Source organism: Magnolia sinica, chromosome 5 (assembly GCF_029962835.1).
Source record: "Magnolia sinica isolate HGM2019 chromosome 5, MsV1, whole genome shotgun sequence".
Taxonomy (NCBI): domain Eukaryota; kingdom Viridiplantae; phylum Streptophyta; class Magnoliopsida; order Magnoliales; family Magnoliaceae; genus Magnolia; species Magnolia sinica.
In genome coordinates, this window is record NC_080577.1 from 3,481,381 (window position 1) to 3,503,501 (window position 22,121).

Consider the following 22,121-nt stretch of genomic DNA (forward strand, 5'->3'; position numbering starts at 1 on the left):
TCTACGGACCACTTGAGTTATGGATCTCCCTCATGTTTGGGCTCATGTCCTAAAATGAGATGGCAAGATGGATAGATGGAGTGGATATAAAACAAACAGCGTGGATTCTTGTAGCCCCAGGTTATAGGCAAGCCACATCCAATTTCTTCCATTTTCACTGTTTTGTTTGAGTTGATATGGGTTGCTTCAATGTCTAAGTAGTGGTAGAACTGAATAACTGTGCCCAACATACTTGGGATATTAAATTCTCCAAACTAACACATATATACCTATGAACATATACATGCATGCATGCATTACATGTAGGTGTGTGTCTGTGTATATCCGTGTGAGTGCGTGTCTGTGTACAGTCATCTGCGTGTTTGAAGGAACACCTCAAGAAGCAGCTTTGGGCCAGCTCTACCAGTGTAATGTGCAGCATCTCAGTCATATATAAGATTCCTGTGAGATCAATAAATTACTCTTTTTATAAATCACCTGTGTTTCCATTTGCATCGCTGATAAAATCACTATAGGCCACCAAATTTCTGAGTAAAGGAAATGTCACCGACTTGCAACTACAATCAGTCAGAAAACTCTGCTGTTGAGAGCAGTAACGGCAGCATTGTCTCGTACATCCATTGGCGTCACAGCAGTGAAATAGGAAAAGGCACGCACGTTTTATAGATTTTGCATAATAACATCATTGGATGAAATACCATAACTTAAAATAGTGAATCTACCAAGTCAGATCCTAGTTAGGCTTAAGTCTACTGTTACACATGTATTCTAATTGTCTTCAAGCCCCCATATGTGTATTCTAATTGTCTTCAAGCCCCATATGATCTAAGAAAAAGTGACAGCAAGTACATTTAAAGTATTTATAGGACTTGTAAGAAAAGATCCTGGAAATACTTACTCTGTCCGTTGGCGCTTCTTGGCAAGGTTTTCAAAAATCTGCTGTACATCTGCAGATGTGACTGGCTTCGATGAGTCAAAGGACTCCTGCATGGACCAAATGCCAATGAAAAAACAATCTGATGTGCCTAATGCAATCGGAAAGGATATAATCAAGCAGGCAACCAGAAAACCACAACAGCGAACAGGGAAATCTCATGAATTCATGAAAAGCACTGCACATCAACATGATTGCATTTGCTAGAAATATTAGATAGTGATAGGAAATCGGCATTGAACAATCTCTACAGAGAAGACATGCACAAAAAAAAAAAAAAAAAGGAGGTTCTAAACACATAATTCCACTCTACAAGAGAACAAAGGACCATATTCCCCTCAAATCATATGGCCCAAGAGGACTAAGGCACCCTATTGGTGGGAAGCAAGGCACGACTCTGAAAAGTGCTGGGATCCAATGTGTACCCTATTTCAGCAGCAAGCGGGGCTATGGATCTTTTGGACTACCATTTGAGAGGACTGCTAAACCAGGCTCTTCTATTTCTCAATATAAACCCTACAAGATAAAAGGTAGATCAATTGGCATCCTCTCCCTCCACTCATCCCAACCATACCCCTAGGTTCATTGCTTGTAGATTCCACATTTTACATTGTTGGGTTGCAAAAGTTGCATTTTGTCATTGCTATCTTGAAAGATATGCGCAAAAAATACATCATGCTGATATTTTGAAAAAAAAAAAAAAAAAGACAAAAACAAAAAACAAAAGAGGAGGAATTTTATTGCTGAAATGTTGATCAAATACTGGATTTTGATTCAAGTATAGGTTAGACTTTGCAAAAAAATTGGTAGGCTTGGCTTGGCTTGCCATCAACTGTCAAGCCTATCAAAACATTGGACCATGCTAATCCTCCGGGTATAATATCTAACATCAGACCAATGCAAAACCAGCAGATTCAACATCCTCACACTCACAAGCATCCTAAGCTACTAATATTAGGCCTACCCCTATAAAACCCTAACAAATAGAACCCGATCTAAAAATTTCAAAAAGATGTAAGTGCATTACAGGTAATCTGAAGTAATATCAAGACTGATTTCAAATCCTTGTGATCTAAAACTCCACAAACTCTCAATACTAATTAAATGGAAGACCTAAAAATGACACTTCCCTTTTCTCACTAACTGTGCATTTGGTTGCACCCAATCACGAAATTTCATGATATTTGACGCAACCAAATGCACTCTAAACCATAAACCTATAACAAAGAAATTTCAGATGAAAGAAAATGAAATTTGTGGCCCTTCCTCATAGTAGCCCCTTAAGGATTCAGAATTACAGACAGAATCACATATAAAAACAGGAAATTCAGAACATAGAACCCATACCATGAAGGACCGGAGCTCATTCTTCATGTCAGCAATGCCATTCAGAATCTCAATCTTTTGGACATGACCAAGTTTGCTGAGAAAATTTAACTCCACTCCTTCCTGTTGCTCCAACTTCTCCTTCCTCTTCTCCTTTGCCACATTTTCATATTCCTCAATTGAGTCCTCCTCATCAATTAGATAACCAATGCCCTTTTGGACATAGAATTCTGTGCAAGCATTACACCTGCAAAGAAGATTTCTCCATTTCTTAGAAAGAAACATGGGTTTTTTCTTCTCTGAAACAAATGAGGCTTGACGTGGATCCACTCCAAGTATACAGTTGGGATTTGAAATGCTACTGTGGGCTGCATCCTGCTTTAAAGCCACATTCTTCTCCAAATTCTCTCCAACCAGAGGATCCCTCTCACTCAGCACAGTCTCAGAGTCAACAAGGATTGTTACAGAATCCGCATTTGGATTCTTAGAAGGACAGATGCCATTCTCATCATTCACAGAGGAGGCATATGCTGATGACCCGTTTTCCACTGTATTTTCTTCTCCGCTACAGATTAATGGGGCATCACTTTGCCGAGCAGGTGCCCAAATGGTTGGAGGATACAACGTCAAGAAAGAACAAATAAGTGCACACTCCTGACAGATGAAATCCTCATATAAAGGTTCCCCTTCTTCATCTCTCGGTATCTGCAGTAGAAGCAAAGTGATCAGCATATAACAGTAACCATATTCTGTAGTATCTAAAGAAACAGAAACTTCAGTGTAGAAAATCAGTCCAGAAACATCACGTGGGGGGGGGGGGGGGGGGGGGGTGTTAATTTGCTATGATTTCAGTAAAGGCAAATGAATAACAGCCTAACTTGCAGCTGCCCGAACTATAACGAGGAATTTGCTAATTTTTTAACGAAATAGCAATGCCATGCCATGCACCAGGCCACCCATCAAAGAACATAAACTTCAGTGTACAAATCCGTTCAGTCAGAAACATCACTAGAATTCTGTAATAATAACAAATTATTCTGATAGTTGATTTGTCTTCATGAAGGAAATTGAACAACAACCAACTTCTAACTGGCTAAATAAGACCAAGGAATTTGATCATTTTTAAATGAAACAGCGACACCAAGTGATGAGTCCAGGCCACCCATCAAACATGCATATACAAGGAGGTCCAAAAGTGGACACCACTTATCAGCTGATAGAAGATCCAAGCCCAAGATAGCATCCAACTGGATTGAGTAGCCCACAAATCCAATCAGATGGTTCTAATGCAAGAACTAATAGGACTCCGGGGCCCACAAGTCCAATTGGATGGTTTCTAAGGTTCCCATACAAACCATATGAATAAAAATAGGGGATTTGTACAAATCTTACAGCCCATAGGCCATACATTGTATGTGGAGAGCTATTTTAGTAGGATTTGGTCTCTCTTAGTTGTTTCTTTATTTAGTTCTCTTACCCTTCCTTTTATTACCACTTAAATGAGCCTGATTTGAGTTAAATTAGGGAATGGATTGCATTGTGTTGAGGCTTACAAATAGCCTACAAGGGTCATGAATATGAACCATTCTCTAGATTGATTAGTGCAATAAAGCTATGAGGTATTCTAGTTTTTAGACCTAGACAGCTGTTTCATTTGTATCCACGGACCATTATATAGGGATTTAATTATCATTTTGTAACATCCAACAGGAGTGATTCACTCTCAAAGTGGCATTTACGCTTCTTTCAATTACATTACTACGGGACCACTTTACAAATAACAAGAGATCAAACAATGTCCATCTACTCAAAGTGGCATATACGCTTCTTTCAATTACATTCAGTTATTCTATAAACAACACCATGTGACTATGGGACCACTCTACAAACGACAAGAGATCAAACAATGTCTATCTACCAAAAGACTCATAGACCTACAACTCACAGATTGAAAAACTCAAAAGTAATTAACAAGAAGTAATATAAATCAGCAAACCTCTTCAGTAGACTCAAAACCAAGATGGTTCTCATGGAACCAGTCCTCACAGATACAACACTGAATCATCTCCACCTGTTCTTCGGAATCCGGATCAGGATAAGGGCGACCACATGTGCAATAGGAACCTTTGAAATTCTGGTTGTATGAGTTCTCTAAATTTTCTGGGTCTTTATTTGCAAAGAGCTTGCAGAAGAACTCCCCAAACTTTGCATTCCCACAGTCGCACCTGAACTTTCTCTTGGTCCACAACTCCACAATCTTAACCAAGTAGCAACAAGCAACATCACTATTTATTGTAAGTACATTTGCAGTAGTAACATAGTATTTTCCTTGGGAAAAAGTATGCAAAAGCCATAAAACGGGATAAAGTTTTGGACTGTATGTAAGAATCGTAAAATAAAAGGATAGTAGCAATCATCCAACAAGAGCAATTTGGAACTGCACAAGCTTCATTTGCTAGGGTTCCTTCCATTTGTGTGCAATAATAAAAATGCCTAGTCCACTACAATTTTGACCATGCACTAAGAAATATAAAAATAAGCAATGGCATTACCAATAGATATCATAGGAGAAAAATTAGGCATGTTTACACCACAGGTAGTAGGATAAAAGTGCAAATGCTTGTTTTTAAATCTTAACTACTTCGAGCCAATTCAAATGAAGTGACAATCAACCTCAATGTATTTGGTCCCCTCTCATGGAAGACAGGATCGGAGCCAATCGGGACAACGCTGGTGTTATCTACATGTCGAGGCATCGGAGAAGTAAAATGAATCCCAAAATCATACAAAAGTCCTCGTAACACAACTATCTCATTGCAGGTAGAAGATATGGCTCTATACTCAACCTCGGTGCTGGATTTGGAGACAGTCATTTGCTTCTTACACTTCCAGGAGATAACCAAAGTGCCAAGAAACAAACGATACCAGTAGTAGATCGACGAGTCGGGGCACATCTAGCCCAATCAACATTGGCATAAGCAATAAGCTTAAGGGAAGAGGTGGATGAGAAGAACAGTGACCGTTCTAAGGTGCCTTTCAAATATCGGATGATCCTTGGGACAACGGTCATGTGCAAAGTACGGGGAGAGGCAACAAACTAGCTAACAACTTGTACAACATAGGCAACGTCGGGTCTAGTCATTCTTGGGTAAACAAAACAACTGACTAGGCAACGAAAGAGAGCGGGCTGTTACAAGAGATCCCAATCTTGTTTATCATACTAAACATTCAATTCCATTAGTGTCTTGATGGTTCGATGATCATAAAGTTGTATTATGTTGATAAGATCCTGCGTATATTTCCGTTGACTTACAAGAATACCTCTAGCAGTACGAGAAACCTCTAAGCCGAGAAAGTAGATAAGCTGGCTCAAGTCTTTCATATGAAAGGATGCCTAGAGGACCTGTTGAACCTCTTTGATTCCTACTACATCCCTACCCGTCAAGAGTAAATCGTCAACATACACAAGCAGGATCACATTACCATGGGATGAAGATCGTGTGAATAAGGATAGATCATGACCACTTTGTTGAAATCTAGCCCTAAGCACAACGTCATGATAACATTGAAACCAAGCACGTGGTGCCTGTTTAAGCTCATATAGCGCTTCACGAAGCCAGCATACCAAATATGCCTGTCCAATATCTCACAAATTCCCATGTGGAAACGCATTCTTTACATCCATCTGTTGAATAGACGAATCACAAGTAGCTGCCACAGCAATAAGAGTCCAGACAGTCTTCATTTTAGCAATAGGCATGAAGGTTTCCTCATTCTTAATACCATATTCATACTTACGACCTTGGGCAACAAGACGTGCTTTGTATCAATCAAGAGACCCGTCTGACTTAAGCCTGGCAGAGTACACACACTTACCCATTACTAGCTAGCCATGTGGGCAAGGAACAAAGTCCCATGCATGATTATCCGCCAATGCCTGTAATTCCTCCACCATGGTGTCTCCTCCAATAGTGATGTGAAGAAGCTTAAGAATAAAAGATAGGAATAGAGACAAACTCGAGACTAGAAAACATAGAGCATATGAGTCTATTTGGAGGATGGGATGTATGGGTGTATTGACATACCTCTGGAAGAGATAGATCAGCCTCAACTTGAGTAGGAGGAGGAGAGAGTGGGGGAGATAGAAGTTCAGCCACCTCACTATTATACATGGAAATGAATCATGCTATACATGGAAATGAGTCGTGTATTTCTAGCTGGGTGTTTTGGGCACCCTGCTATAGGGTTTAGAGTGGGTTTGCGCGATGGTTGGCTGTAGCAAGGATTGCGAAGTCAGTGTCAGCAAAGACAAAGGCCTAAGAGGATACATGGCAATGGAGATCTAGGGTTTGGAGATTGATGATGAGTGGCAATGCGGTGATAGATCTGCCACGGAAGGCGGCAGCGGCTGCAACAGCTCTTTGGGGATGGTCAGTGTCCTAACAATGGGGATGGTGATAGGCGTCAGAAGAGATGGTTTTGGGCACCTCCTTGATGGAGATGGACTGCAAGCACGAACAATGGCAAGAATGGTGGGTTGTGGATGAGATGGTTAATGACACAGAATGGGTTACCGATATCCGACGGTGGTAATGACAGCAGGACGGTGGATCGGCAACAATATCGTTGGTGCAGCAACAGAGGATAGTCGATTGATTTCGAGGGCCAAAGTCAACAAAGATGGCACCATGGAGCAGCGGCGGCATGCGAGGGTGCTTTGGTTGCGGCAGTGGTATTCTGGATTTGGATGACAAGGATCAAACGGTGATGGTGATGGTGATGGTGATGGTGAGACAGGGCAGATGACTGTCGATGGTGGAGATGGGTGTTGCCAATGATTAGGTGGATGGGGTTTTAGGGTTTGGTGTTCTAGTGGACAGCAGATGGGGTTGGCCGGATTTGGTGTTGTGGGTTTGGACACCGCAACAACAGGGATAGGGCAGCAATGGCGGGCTGTGCGCACCAGTGAGATCTGGTCTTCGCAATGGCAATGATGAGGGCCGCGACATTTGGAAGGCTAGAGGTGAAGATGAGGGCCACGACGGAGCTCAATGAACAATGGCCAGAGGAACTGCTCTGATACTATGATAACACCATGATTTGGAGAATTCTCTTGTGTTTTCATATGTATTGCTTTAGCCCCGAGGGGGTTTATATCCTACACACGGAAATGAATCATACTATACATGGAAGGAAAGCAGAATCAATGGCTTTGATATAAAATGACAGGAATAAAAAGTGCCCCAAGTTGGGAAGTACAGAAAAGTGAGCACCTCGTGACCATCATGGCAGGACAGGGAGCACGCAGTGCAGACTCCAGCATTCCCATCAGGAGTACAAGTCAAGCAAGAGAAGATTGCCTGTCTCTTCATATATCCCTTGGCGTAGGTGCACTCCTTCCCCTCATCCCCTCCCAATACCAAATCAGCCGCCTACAATTTACATAAAACAAAAGAGAATATGACATTTCCAGCAACTACAAACCAAAATCCCATGAAAACTGAGAAATAGACCCGAAATCTATGTCAGAAAAGCGATCATTCTGAAGAAACTAAACCCTAGGCCCATACCAGCTCCTCAGCCTCGACACCCTCAATATACTCATTGATCGTCACCGTCTGCTCTGTTTCCTCATCAAACGTTTCAGCCATTTCACCGATTCCGGAGTTTTAAAGCAAGAGTGCCGCAAATGCAGCTGTATAAATAGATTTCTTCTTTCTAGGGGTAGGAAGAATCTAGATAGATGCCCTATCCCAAAAATCCAAGGTTGTCAAAAGAAGAAGAAAAGAGGGCATCAGAGAAAGGCGAAAAGGGGAAGGTAACCCTAGAAAGGGAATAAAATCTGAAACCCTAGAAAGTTCAGGGCATGGAATAGAAGAAAAGAGGTAGGATGTTCCTTGGAATTGAAAGGGAAATGAGAGCTGAGAGACGGACAACGGAAGGCGCTCTGAAGCAGATGGTGTTGGTAAGAGGAACGGTGCGAGAGCGTTTTATGTGAGTGGGCGTGGGGTTTTTATATGGGTATGGCCCTCTTTTAAGGACATTTTCCCGCCACGAGGGAACCATATGAATCGCTGATGGGCTAGATCGGTTTTTCTGGTTCGTTCCCGGGAAACAGATGCTGAATGGGGGCTCCTCCATGTTAAACAATCATGGCCGTCCAAATCATGTGCCCTGGAGTGGACGTACTGTTAATGGAATTCAACGGTACAGATGGTTGAATTTGTAACCTTAAAAACGGAATTTCCTCTAAATGTCTCTTTAACTGATATTGATGAAGCTGTTTTAACGAGACCGGCTTGGAAATGACTAGCGTTGGAAGTGGGTCATGGGCCGACATGCCCAACCCTCTTTCAAAGTGGTTTGGGCCGAGCTAAGTGGGTAGTGGGTCAGGCACAGGTTAGAAAATGCACTCAATCAAGTAATCTGGCTGTGCTTGGGCTGTACTTTACACTGCTTGACAAAAAAAAAAAAAAAAATTATCAATGGTGTGGGCTAAATGATCAAATCCAACAACCCAAAACAAAACTAATACAAAATAAATTTATGTATTGTTGTGGGGAAAATTGAGCTGACAAGTCATATAAGACACATGGTAGAGAATAGGCAAAGCAATCTTTTCGAGCTATCGATGTTTCTACCACTAAATAATTCAAGCTAAACTTCGATAAAGGATCCATTTGCCAAGCTAACCCAGTCAACCGACCATGGTAATAAGATTCATCTACTAACCTGATTATCTAGACCGAATTGTCTAACCGAGGTCTACCTCAGAAATATCCGGGGAGAATCTCACCTTGTATAAGAGCATGAACGATCCAATGAGATTTTAGCTTAAAATCACATCGATTGAGCCAAAATTGGATATATTCTCGAAAGCATATTCTCATCTCAATATAGGTTTATCCAGCGTATCTAGTGAATCCACTCAAATACGCAAAATTGTCCAAAAGACCTGTAAATACATTACCCCGCCTGAGAAAAAATGTATCCAAAAAAATTTCCAACTATAAGCACATATACTCGGAGTTCATCTACCTGACTCGGGTATCGGATGATCACCGGCAACAACTGACACCCTCACCATCCATTGTTTTTATATTGAGCGCAAGTATTCATGATCTATAGGTGGAGCAGTGGGTTCAACCAAATTTGAAAGATTACACATGTCATGCATACATAGTACATGTATTGTGTATGCGTGTAGTGTAGGTGATCACTAATTAGGTCGACATGCCTTTTACGTTGTGTTCCATCTGTTAGGTCGGATTGGTTGAATCCAACCCATTTACAGTTGAATGGGTTAGGTCAAAGCTCGAGCTTGATGATTTTAAGTGGATTGCATTAGGTCTTAAAGTAGTGACCTAGTTTGGGTTATAGTCCTTTTAGTAAATGGTCAGGCCTGGACTTACCTGGCGTAAACCCAACCACCCTCACTTACACTAAGTTCAGCTAGAGCCCAACCCATTCACTTAATGTCTCACGGTAATTGGCCTGAACCCAACCTGCGACCCATAACGTTGACCCATAACGTTGTGACCCTGTCGGACCCAATTAAAAAATCATCAAGCACAATGCTGCATAATGCTGACCCAACCCAACGCATTTAGTTCCAATTGAGTTGAGCTTGGCTGTCTTCATTCAAACCAATAAAGGCCACTTCATGTTTAAGAATGAAATATGGGGCTAAAAGCATGCCATCTCACCCAACCGGTGGATGCTTACAATGTAATATGCGTGTATCCATGTTTATATTATTTTATTTTGGGCCTGACTGAGTTAGGTCGGGTCAACAGATCGAGTCTACTATACTTTAGCCATTTTCTTAAATGAACCCTAGTTTGCGTTTTTTTTTTTTTTTTTGTTACTTCATAGGTGAACTTGGTCCAGAGCTATTATAGGAGCAGATCGACTAAGTTGACTTGCAGGGAAGAGGGTTGTCGGGTAATGTTATCATATATACAATGAAAAGGACCGGATTCTCCTGCAACACCTGTTTTAGGCAGTGATATAAAATAGTCCAGCTCCATGGGATTACCATATTTTACACATAACGTCCACTCCACCCATCAAGTTCTATCATCAATTCCAGGCTTTGTTGCAAAAAATCAATCACAACCACAAATCAGGGGTCCATAAATCAACCACAACCACCAATCAGGGGGTCCATTATACAGAGAACAATAAGGATAGGATTGTGTGTGAGGCCACCATGCATGTGCATGTTCTGTATTTTCAATCAAACCTGATAATCAAGAGTAACTAATTCATCCAGACGAAGTGAAAAATACAAAATTCGGGCAGGGCAAACTGCATGAACTAATGGTTCAGGAGCAAATTTACATTCCTCTTAACACCCCGTTAGTCGCCTTGAATTTAGTTGTAAATGGGTATATTTCAAATCCGAATAGCTAACCTTTGTACTTAGCAGCCTTGGATTTGGAAATAAAATGTTCGGATTTGGCTAACTTTTGTATCTGGTGGCCTTAGATTTGGAAATAAAATGTTAGGATTCAGTGTAATCATATTTCATATCATTTTAATGCTTTAGCCTGAAAATGAGACGATTCAAATCGCAAGTGGACCATACCACAAGAAAATAGCAGTGATCGAGCACCTACCGTTAAAACTAAATAGGGTCTATTATAATGTTTATTTGACATCTAGCATTTTAATTAGGTCACGTAGACATGGATGAAGGGAAAACACATATCAGCTTCATTGCCCATTGGGAAGTTTTTAAGGTGGGCCTTCAATCACTACTGTTTCTTTACATTATGGTTCACCTTATATTCGGATTTGCCTAATATTTAACTCATTTGAAAAGGAAAAAAATAAATAAATAAAATTAAATTGATGGACAATTTGGATAGAACACATGCAGCAATGTTGGGCTCACATTACACCGTATAGTACATATGGCAGATTAGGTGAGCCCCTGGGTCCACCAAGGTGAGTGGGACCCTGACTGTGGGGCTCACAGTGATGTATGTGCCTTAGATCCATACCGTCCAACCATTTTGAAAGCTTAGTTGAGGGCGTGATTTAAAAAATGAAGCTAAATCAAATATTAAATGGATTACACCACACCACATGGATTCCACTGAGATATTTATTTTCCATCCAACCTGTTTATAAAGTCAAAACATGTAGACGAAAATACCACACAAATATCATCTTGATCCAAAGTTTTTGTGGCCCACAAGAAGTTTTTAATGGTCTATCACTACTGTTTCCTATACTAGGATTTCGATCAGCTTCATTTTTTGGGCCATATCTTAAAATGATCTTTCAATATAGATGGACAGCGTGGATGTATTCAAATACATCACAATGGGCCCACCCACCTTGGTGGATCCAGTGTCTCGCCTTATCTGCTCTCGGCAATAGGCGTCCCCTGTAGGAAACGGGTTAGCTGCTCCCCAGCTACTCCGTGCTGCCACTAGCCTGGGCCGGTGGTCGGTGCTGAATGGGCCCCATCATGATGTATGTGTTTCATCCATGCTGTCTATTTATTTTTCTATATTATTTTAGGGTATGGGACCAAAATGAGGTATATCACAATCTCAAATGCACTGCATTACAAGAAATAGTGTTGAATGAACGTCCACCGTTAAGAACAAGCTTTGGACCAAGTTGATTTTTGTTTTTTCCCTTCATCTCGGTCTGTATGACCCAATTAACAGATTGAATGTCAAATAATCAGCTCAGTGGGCCTTAGGATGATCTCAACGGTGAATATCCAATCACTATTATTTTTCTATGGCTTGGTCACGTGAGATTTTTATCCCTTCAATTTTATTAATAAAGCCCGAATGTGATCCGTAAGGACAAACGAACCGATTGAATGAAACACATGCATCATAGTGGAGCCCACATAGCACCGACCACCACCTAGGCCGGTGGCTGGATAGCTAGGTAGGAAACGGATTGGCTACTCTCCTACCACCAGCCAATCGGTGCTATGTGCCCCCACCCTTAGCACCGATCACCACCTAGGCCGGTGGCTGGAAACCAATTGGCTACTCTACTCTCCTACCACTAGCCAATCGGTGCTATGTGCGGCCCCATTTATTTTTATTGATCATTTTATGATCGGAGACAAAAATTGAGAAATATTTTGAACTCAATTGAACCACATTACAAGGAGTGTTGAATGGATATCAACTATTAAAAATCTTTTGGGGGCCATAAAAGTTTTGGATCAAGTTTATCTTTGTTTTTTCCTTAACCCGGGTCTGTATGACCTAATCAACAATAATATCCAATCATTATTGTTTTCCTATGGTGTGGTCCACTTGGGATTTATATCCCTCTCATTTTTGTTGTAAGGCCTAAAATGATTTGTAAAAATGAATAAGCAGAATAGATGAAACATTTACATCATGGTGGGCCTCACAGAGAACCGACCACCAGCAATGGGGCTGGTGTAAGGGGGAGTAGCCGATCCTTTTCCAGCTAGGTCTTGACGTTGAATTACCAAACCCGTGCCCAAAGCATCGAACGCGGATCTCCTGCGAAAGCCTTTCGCAGGAAGTTCCTGCGCAAGGATGCTGGGTGGGGCCACCACCGTTGTTTTTGTGAAATATATCCTGTTCATCCATTTTGCAAGATAATTTTAAGACAAGCTACAAAAAACGAAGTGGATCCAAGACTCAAGTGGGCCACACAAGAGGAAACAGTAGGGATTCAGTTAGAACCGTTGAAACATTCTTATGACCATAAAAGCTTTGTTTCAGGCTAAATTTTTTGTATTTTTACTTTATCCTTGTGTTAATAACCTTATAAACGGTTTGGATGGCATATAAACATCAAGGTGAAGTCCAAGAAGCTTTCAACGGTAGATATTTCTTTCCCTCTCGTGTGGTCCACTTTAGTTTTGGATCCACTTCGTTTTTGGTCGATTTTCCTAAAATGAGCTCACCAAACGGATGAACGGAGTACATTTCCCAAAAACATGGTGGTGGGCCCCACATAACATTCTTGCGCAAGAACTTCCTGCGAAAGGCTTTAGCAGGAAATCCGCGTCCCAAAGCATTCACGTATTTCTCCCCAGGCCCCACACAGCATTCTTGTGCAGGAACTTCCTGCGAAAGTCTTTCGCAGGAAATCCGCGTCCCAAAGCATCCACGTATTTCTCCCCACTTTTTATACGTGGCAAACTTTTACGGCGCTGCCTGCACATGTTGAGAAAGGCCAAAGAGTTCGGTACTCTGCGAGCGGACTCTGGATGATCCGCACGACTTGAAAGTCAGGTACTGCCTACCTGGAACATGAGCGCTTCATATTAAACACTCTAATTTATGTGTCCCCGTTTAGATCCAGAATTACAGCCATTCGATTATCTGATTATCGGACTGGCGGTCATTCGTTGGATTGTTAAGAATTATCTGATTATCGGACTCGTGGTAATTCATTGGACGGTTAAGAATGAAAAGAATCCATGGCCCATTCAAGAAACAAGTGCTAACTAATCAAAGGTTACGATACTTCAGCCGATCTGATTTTTGGGCCGTGTATTAGCAATGGCGGGATCCACAATTTGATCGGCTTACTTTTTAGTTAATGTATCATATGTATACAATTTCTGAGTATCCGCGTATCAAGCCTCATACGCCGCCGCTGTATGAAATAAATCCCTCCCCTCCCAACCCCCCTTCTCCCCGTCTCCTCCATTCTAGAAGGGTTTTCAGGAAGAGAAAAGGAAAGGAGTAATGGCGAACAATCTCCACCGTCAATTTTCATCGCTCATTCAAATCTGCAGAAGGAATCTAGGGTTAGATTTCGCTAGATCTTGCCCTCGTCATCTACCTACGAGAAGTATATTTCTCAGTCCTTCGCGACAGCAGCAACAAGAAAGCCCAAAAGCAGCGGTAGCAGAAGAAGAGATCTCTCATCCTCTCCCAACGGCGGAAGAAAATTCTGAAAGCTCCAGCAACCCAGACGCTGTAAGCGAGGGAGAAGAATATGATGGCATTTTCGTAAATAAGGAGACTGGCGAGATCGGCGGGCCGAGAGGGCCCGAGCCGACCCGGTACGGCGACTGGGAGCGAGGCGGCCGCTGCTCGGATTTTTAGCATCCACACAAAAGAAAATAAGGGTAATCCCCAGCCCCTCTCTGTCCTGGATTTCTACTTGATCGAACGCAAAGAAATCTGTTAAAACTTCGACCTAGACTCGATAGCTTTCATGAAGTCTCCTCTTTTTCTTTTTCTTTTTGTATCTTTTTTTTTTTTTTTTTCCGCTTTCGACTGTTTGATGAAATTCGACTGCTGCCATTTCTGTTTTTTTTTTCCCTCTCTATTTTTCTTTTTTTCCCGATCACTTTCCTAATGATACTCTGGTTGCACATGACGCTTGATACACAGGCACTTAGAAATTGTACACGTGGCATACATTAGCTCAAATCCAACTGACTAAATTGTAGAACCCACTTTCACTAGGTCAGGATCCCAAAATCATATTAGGTGAATAATCCTAACCTCGTGGACGCCTGTATGTTGAAATAAGAGCATTAGATTTATTTTTTTATTTTTTTATTTTTTTCCACCGTTCAATAAATCTCCCTCAATCTGATTGTCAGATAAGCAAGTATGCTCCCCCCCTGTACATCTGAACCGGAACCCACAGTTTGGCTGGTTTAATTTGAATTACTTATATGGCACGTATGCAATTTCTAAGTGCCTGCATATCATCCATCATACTCTGCCAGAGTATCAAAGTTGTTCTCTTTCCTGTTGAGATTGCCATGTAGGTGAATTTAGATTATGTATCGATGGGCTAAACTCATATGTTTTGCACCATTTAAAAAATGGCAATGACTCATCTTCGCACTGGAGCATTCAAATTGTGGATGAAGCATATCTCTAAAATTACACTGATTCAGAAATCCTAACCATCTAATTACTAGTTATCAAATGGATGGGTAGAAGTAAAATAGTGAGTGGACCAAATTTGAAGGGAAAATCAGACGGTTAAATGTTACCTTCTTAGTGTTTAGGTTCTGCTCTGTCCACAATTGGGTCAGTGATTTGGATTGTCACTCCCCAAAATTCGGTACCCAAGTTGCCAAGCCTAAACTTGAATTCTAGGACCGTGAGTTGTATTTAAACAAAATATACATAGCAACACACAAAATTTTCATGCATTTTCAAGGCAAACGGAGCCACTAAGAGGGGATTAACTAATATCATTTCAATTAATAATGTTTCATTAAATTATCATCAAGATTAAAATAAAATACATTGAATTATAATTAATCTTCAAATAAACAAAAAAAAAAGTTTTCAATCTTGCCCAACTGGTTATTCATATACTAACACTGCAAAACAATCTATACGGGTGTGAACGCGACGGCTCGTAGGGTCACATCCTTATCAAAATTGAAAATTCTACGATAATATCAATATAACTCAATAACATAAATATGATCAATGATAAGTATTGAATTGAAATTTTACATGGCAATAATAGCGATTTGGTATCCATAATTTCAAAATGATATAAGACAATCATCCAAGATCTTTTTTAATTCAATTCAGGGTAGAGCACCCATATATGTTGATACTTTTAGGGAATGACCATCGGCAGAGCACCGGTGTCGATCCTTTTAGGTAATGACCCTTGGCTGAGCACCGGTGAATAAACTTTGAGGGTAATACCCAGGGCAGAGCACCTGTGTGCATATCTTTTAAGGAATCATCTAGGGTGGGACACCCGTGTGTGCATATCTCTTAGGGAATCACCCCAAGGCAGAGCACCCATGTGTGCATATCTTTTAGGGAATAACCCAGAGCAGAGCATTCGTGCTAATCCTTTCGGAAATGACCCTGGGCAGAACACCCGTACCGTGCTAATCCTTTCGGGAATGACCTTGGGCAAGACACCCATAAAAATACAATGATCCTTTTAAGGCAAAACACTCATAACTTAAATACACAATAATCATCAAATAATTTTATTCTTCAATATATAATAGTAAACAATTAAATTCCATTTACAAAATGTAATAATGACGAAATAATTTCAATATGTAACACATGAAAATAATAATAAATTCAATCCACAACATGTAATTATAATGAATTAGATTCAATATACACACGTAATAAGAGTTAAACAAATCTAATCTACAACATATAAATACAATTAAAAAAATTCATTTTACATGATGGTACATTAAGATAAGAATGTAAATTCACATGCTAACATAAGGTTATATTGTAATCGCAGGGTTTTCAACCAGGAAGATCACCTACCTGGTTTGATGCATAAATGGCCGATCTATTGCTAGAAGTACGTGTGTATGCTCTGAGGTCGGTTTTAGTTATATAGAATTCAACTCAGTTACACTTAAGTGACTCGGTAACTTTTCTGATGTGAATCGATTAGATCCACACGCAAAACCATACTTATTAATCACACATACATTAGCTTTAAAGTTCTAGATAATATGAACTCAAATTTGATAAAAAGTATATGTTGACTCACTGAGTCAACGATATAATCAAAACTACTATTATGGTTTATTTCCGATTCAATAACTGGACAAGGGACTTACCTGGTACTTGACGAATTTGGAATGTCCAAATGAGCCTTGAAGACAATCAATTTAGAAGAATCCTTCGACTGATTGAGTCGACCCGCTAATCCTTTAAACTGATTGTTTTCAAGGCTCATTTGGACATTCCACATTCATCGGGTATCAGGTAAGTCCCTTGTCCAGTCATTGAATCAAAAATAAACCATAGCAGTAGTTTTGATTGTATCAACTCAATGAGTTGACTTAGTAAGTCAATATGTATTTTTTTATCGAATTTGAGTTCATATTATCCAAAACTTCAAAGCTAATGGATGTGTGATCAATAAGTATGGTTTTGCATGTAGATATAATTGATTCACGTCAGAAAAGTTACCGAGTCACTTAAGTATAATCGAGTTGAAATACGTATAACTAAAACTGACCTTAGAGCATACACACGTACTTATAGCGATAGATCAACCATTTGTGCATCAAACTAGGTAGGTAATCTTCTCGGTTGAAAACCCTACGATTACAATATAACATTGTGTTAGCATGTGAATTTACATTTTTGTCTCAGTGTATCATGTAAAACGAATTTCTTTAATTATATTTATATGTTGTAGATTGAATTTGTTTAACTCTTATTACGTGTGTATATTGAATCTAATTCATTATAATTATATATTGTAGATTGAATTTATCATTATTTTCATGTGTTATAGATTGAAATTATTTTGTCATTATTACATTTTGTAAGTGGAATTTAGTTGTTTACTGTTATATATTGGAGAATGAAATTATTTGATGATTATTTGTATTTAAGTTATGAGTGCTCTGCCCTAAAAGGATCATTATATTTTTATGGGTGCCTTGCCCATGGTCATTCCCGAAATGATCGGCATGGTACGGGTGTTCTACCCAGGTTCATTTTCGAAAGGATCAGCACAAGTGCTCTTCCTTGGGTGATTCTTTAAAAGATATGCACACACAAGTGCTCCGGTGCTCTGCCCTGGGTGATTCCCTAAAAGATATGCACATGGGTGCTCTGTCGTAGGTATTACCATGAAAGTTTATTCACATGTGCTCTGCCGAGGGTTATTACCTAAAAGAACCAACATTAGTGCTCTGTCGAGGGTCATTCCCTAAAAGGATCAGCACACGGGTGCTCTGCCCTGAATTGAACCAAAAAGGATCTTGTATGATTGTCTTATATTATTTTGTTATTATGAATACCAAATCGTTATTATTGCCATGTAAAATTTCAATTCAATACTTGTCATTGAATGTTTATGTTATTGATATTATCGTAAAATTTTCAATTTTGGGAAGGATGTGACCTTACGAGTCGTCACGCCCACGCCTGCATAGATTGTTTTGCAGTGTTTGTATATGAAGAACCAATTGGGCAAGATTGAAGACTTTTCCTATTGTTTATTTGAAGATTAATTACAATTCAATGTATTTTATTTTAATGTAATTAAGACTTGATGATAATTTAATGAAACATTTGTTAATTGAAATGATATTAGTTTATCCCCTCTTAGTGGCTCTGTTTGCCTTGAAAATTTGTGGTTTGCTGTATATATTCTGTTTAAATACAACTCATGGTCCTGAAATTTCGGTTTGGGCCTAACCAACTTGGTTACCGAATTTCAGGGCCTGACAGATGGTCTGGATTGCCTTAATTACAACCAAGCCATTGTTAAAGGTTTGTTTGGATAAATGTTGAATTAGTCTTGGTCGTCCTATCCTATAGGAAGTCTGTTGAAATGGGTTAGTGTATCCCATTTCTTTAGGAGTACTCCAATCGTGGAACTAGTTGGTTCATATTTCTCTGGTTAGTTTGTTTATGCTTTTCTATTTAAGATGTAATTAGATCTTTAAGATGTAATCAGATCTTTAAATTAATAAATTGAATTTAATAAATTGAATTCAATTTATTAATTTAAAGTTATTAATTTAAAGATCTGATTACATCTTAAATAAAAAATCATAAACAAACTAACCAGAGAAATAGGAACCAACTAGTTCCATGATTGGAGTACTCCTAAAGAAATGGGATACACTAACCTATTTCAACAGACTTCCTATAGAATAGGACAACCAAGACTTAATCAACATTTATCCAAACAAACCTTTAACAGTCATATCATGTGTATGTTTGAAGAGTCGCTGCCATTTCTTAATTTGTAGCAGAAGTAACATAGGAGTATAGCTTATATCAATATCTGACCTCTGTTTCCCATTTTGCATTGAAGGATCTGATTTCTCAAATTTCAACATTTTGTTATTTGTGCAATGTCTCACGATGTGGATGATTATGTGGTTTGTGGAATACAATCTGTCATAATTTTAGTTACAATTCTTGAAATCATCAATTTGTATAGTTTGTAAAAAATAAAATAAAAAATTGCTTCTTTTTTTTTCCCGAGGAACAATCACATGCAACCATTGCATGTTACACAGTGTTTTCCCTGCTAACTTGCTAACGTATTACAAGTGCAGGACATCAGAGATGTGCCAAAGGTGGGAACTGTCATGAAGATGAGCTGGCTAAAAAATGAGGTTGATCCACCCTTCAGGTGGGTCACGCCTGCATAATGAGTGGAAGGCTGAGAGTTTGACTCATTGTACAGCTGTCACCCACCTGATAAGTGGACCAGCTTGATTTTCATCCCATGGGATCTTTATGACGCTTAAATGTCCAACACAAATGACCCACCAGAGGGAGGAATGGTGTCATGTGGGAGCTGAGAATGTCAACTTCTACATGATTGTTCATTTTTTGATGCAACTGTTTCTATGATGGTTGCTTGTAATTACATGCTAGCATCAATGACACATTTGCAGGAAGAATGGCGTCACATGCTAAGCTTAGCATGTCATGTTGTATGTGGCCGTTTGTTTTGGAATGCGTTCATTCTCCGCTATATATAGTTCTCTATTTTGTTTTTTTATTGTAGCTTTGATGTTTTGGTTCAGGTCCTTCATGTTTCGTTTTTCATTTATAGGAGATCAGAACCATCAAGACATTTGTCTTGACACAAGGAGTGGTTGGGATAATCTGTATTTTTATGATAGAAACAGGCTACTCTAAACAGTCATCCACAATGTTCATTTTATAGTTTATATTCCTTTCCTGGACTCTGTTTGTGCTTGTCATCTAAAATGTTGCACAGGCAGTGCATTCCGGGCTCCAGTCCACTGTTATTTCATCATTAAATCCCTAAAACATAAAGATTTCACATTTATAAAATTGCACGCATACACCCCATAGTTCGACATGCCAATATGTACCATAATGCCCACCTTCTTGAGATCGAGGTGTTATTACAGCTACGCCATTGTCATAACTAACCTTTTAAATGCACAGTAGTATAGAGTATTGATTCATAACTAACCTTTTAAATGCATAGTAGTATAGCGTATCGATTTCAAAGATTGTACACCTATATTTCAACACCAATGTTTAAAACTAGACTAGATGTCAAACCGACTGGGTTTAACCATTCCAGCCCAAGGTCTAAAGCATCATTGGAAACCAGTATGTATCACCCAATACACACCGGTCCATGAAACATACAGTCCATTGGCACACCATATGGTGGTGAATAATACCATATGCCAAAACTGGTTTTTAAACCATGTTCAGCATCTCTTGAAGTACCATAAATTAAATACAAGAAAAGTCAAGTCAAACATCCAAATTCTTTCTCGTAGTGGATAACCACGGTTGGCATTTGAATGGAGACCATGCTTAAAGTATGCGGACTGTTTTTGTATCCAGTTCCAGTTCAACCCCATCAGAACATCCGGTCCAGTTTTTAAATTGTTGCTCAATCCATGTTTGGTACATTAACTAAAGAGAAATGATCACATAAAATGATGTATGGCGTACAAAAGGGGTTCTACACCACCCAAATTCAAAGGAGGTGTGGAATCTTCTTTGGATTTGAAGAGGGAAGATCCTCTACTATGCGAGAATTTCTCATAAATAGAAGTAGCAAAGTGCAGCAGGTGTGCAAGTAGATGACCCGAATCAAATGCATCTGGTTTCATTCATGTTCTTACTTGTCTTACTTTAATCTTTTTTCTTTTTTTTTAAAAAATTCATTTACTATCAATCTATCATACCCTTGTCTTCTTTTTTTCTTCTTCTTCTTCTTCTTTTCAGGAGAAACCAACTGAGCTCTTGTATTCATCATCCAGCTTGTATAACACCTGGCATAGTCACGATGGTTGAAGTCCTTCAAATTGTATTGGCTTGTAGGTGAAGAATACATCAGCTTACATGACTTTTCAACCTATAATTTGGGTGGAGAAGGTAATATCCAATGCACTTGCAAGAGTGAAATATACACAATAAAAACACGGGGATTCATACTGCTAGCTGTTCTGACAACATTCCTTTTACAACAGTTCTGTGATAGAAAACATCACATTTTCAAGTTTGATTTTTGCATGTTATACTTCTCTTCTTAGTTACTATGGTGTACTATATATTTTTTATTTTCAACATTGTCATGTATGGTCGATCTGGTCCCTTTTTCACAGTTCTTCACAAGTCTTTTTGGTCATTTATGGGGGATCCGTGTATCAGCACCCATTCCTGTGAACTCTCACAAAACTGGACACATTGAGCAATGGATGGTTTGTAATTCAGAATGAACACTATCCTGTGTTGGGAAATCATAGTGAGATGACAATCTTAACCATCTAAATGGTGATCTGCAAATGGACAGTGGAAAAGACTGGTGATTCCTGCACCACTTGTCAGATTTTCAGTGCACGCCGGCTGTGATGAGTCGAGATCTTTTCCACACCATGTCTGTAGACAGTAATCCTGTTCTGCAACTTGTGCACCATGTTCTATGTATATTTGTGGTGACCAGTGCAACAATCACCCCTATGTTATTGGGATCTATGCTAACACAGCTGTTTGATGGATGCAACATTTATGCCTTTTACCAGTTTCTAGCATGTTTAAAGTATCATTTGAAACCAGTTTATATTTTAGCCAGATATGTACCAGTATTACCCATGAACGATTATACCAAATATGTACTAGTATTGTCATTGAACGATTGTCTGTACCAGCCCTGTAGCCCCAAAAAACGGTCCCATGGCCATAGGCTGCATTGGTGGTGAACAATGCCTGATGCAGTGAATTTTAACATTGTTTCTAGACTTGGTGTTGCCAAATGTAGAAAGGGCTGGGGTATATGTTTTACAAGTAATCAGATGAGTTTTCAGTTTATACACAGGCCTAATTGGTCCAGAAATTTGATCTGATGGGGTCGGTGGACCATGCCCAAAATGCTCAGATGTGGTCCAGGC

General features: G+C 39.6%; 2 protein-coding genes across 2 annotated transcripts; one reads left to right on the forward strand and one right to left on the reverse strand.

The window, feature by feature from the left end:
• Window positions 1–637: 637 nt before the first annotated feature.
• LOC131245147 (uncharacterized) lies at window positions 638–8,286 on the reverse strand. Its single transcript, XM_058244402.1, has 6 exons — window positions 7,831–8,286; window positions 7,534–7,692; window positions 4,257–4,517; window positions 2,282–2,965; window positions 794–984; window positions 638–762 (listed from the first exon to the last, which is right to left on the reverse strand). The coding sequence occupies exons 1-5, from the start codon at window positions 7,909–7,911 to the stop codon at window positions 895–897; spliced, it is 1,275 nt and encodes a 424-aa protein (XP_058100385.1). The 5' UTR covers window positions 7,912–8,286; the 3' UTR covers window positions 638–762; window positions 794–894.
• Window positions 8,287–13,909: 5,623 nt separating this feature from the next.
• Window positions 13,910–14,361, forward strand: LOC131245148 (succinate dehydrogenase assembly factor 4, mitochondrial). The gene has a single exon (XM_058244403.1). The coding sequence runs from the start codon at window positions 13,975–13,977 to the stop codon at window positions 14,335–14,337; it is 363 nt and encodes a 120-aa protein (XP_058100386.1). The 5' UTR covers window positions 13,910–13,974; the 3' UTR covers window positions 14,338–14,361.
• Window positions 14,362–22,121: the final 7,760 nt, after the last annotated feature.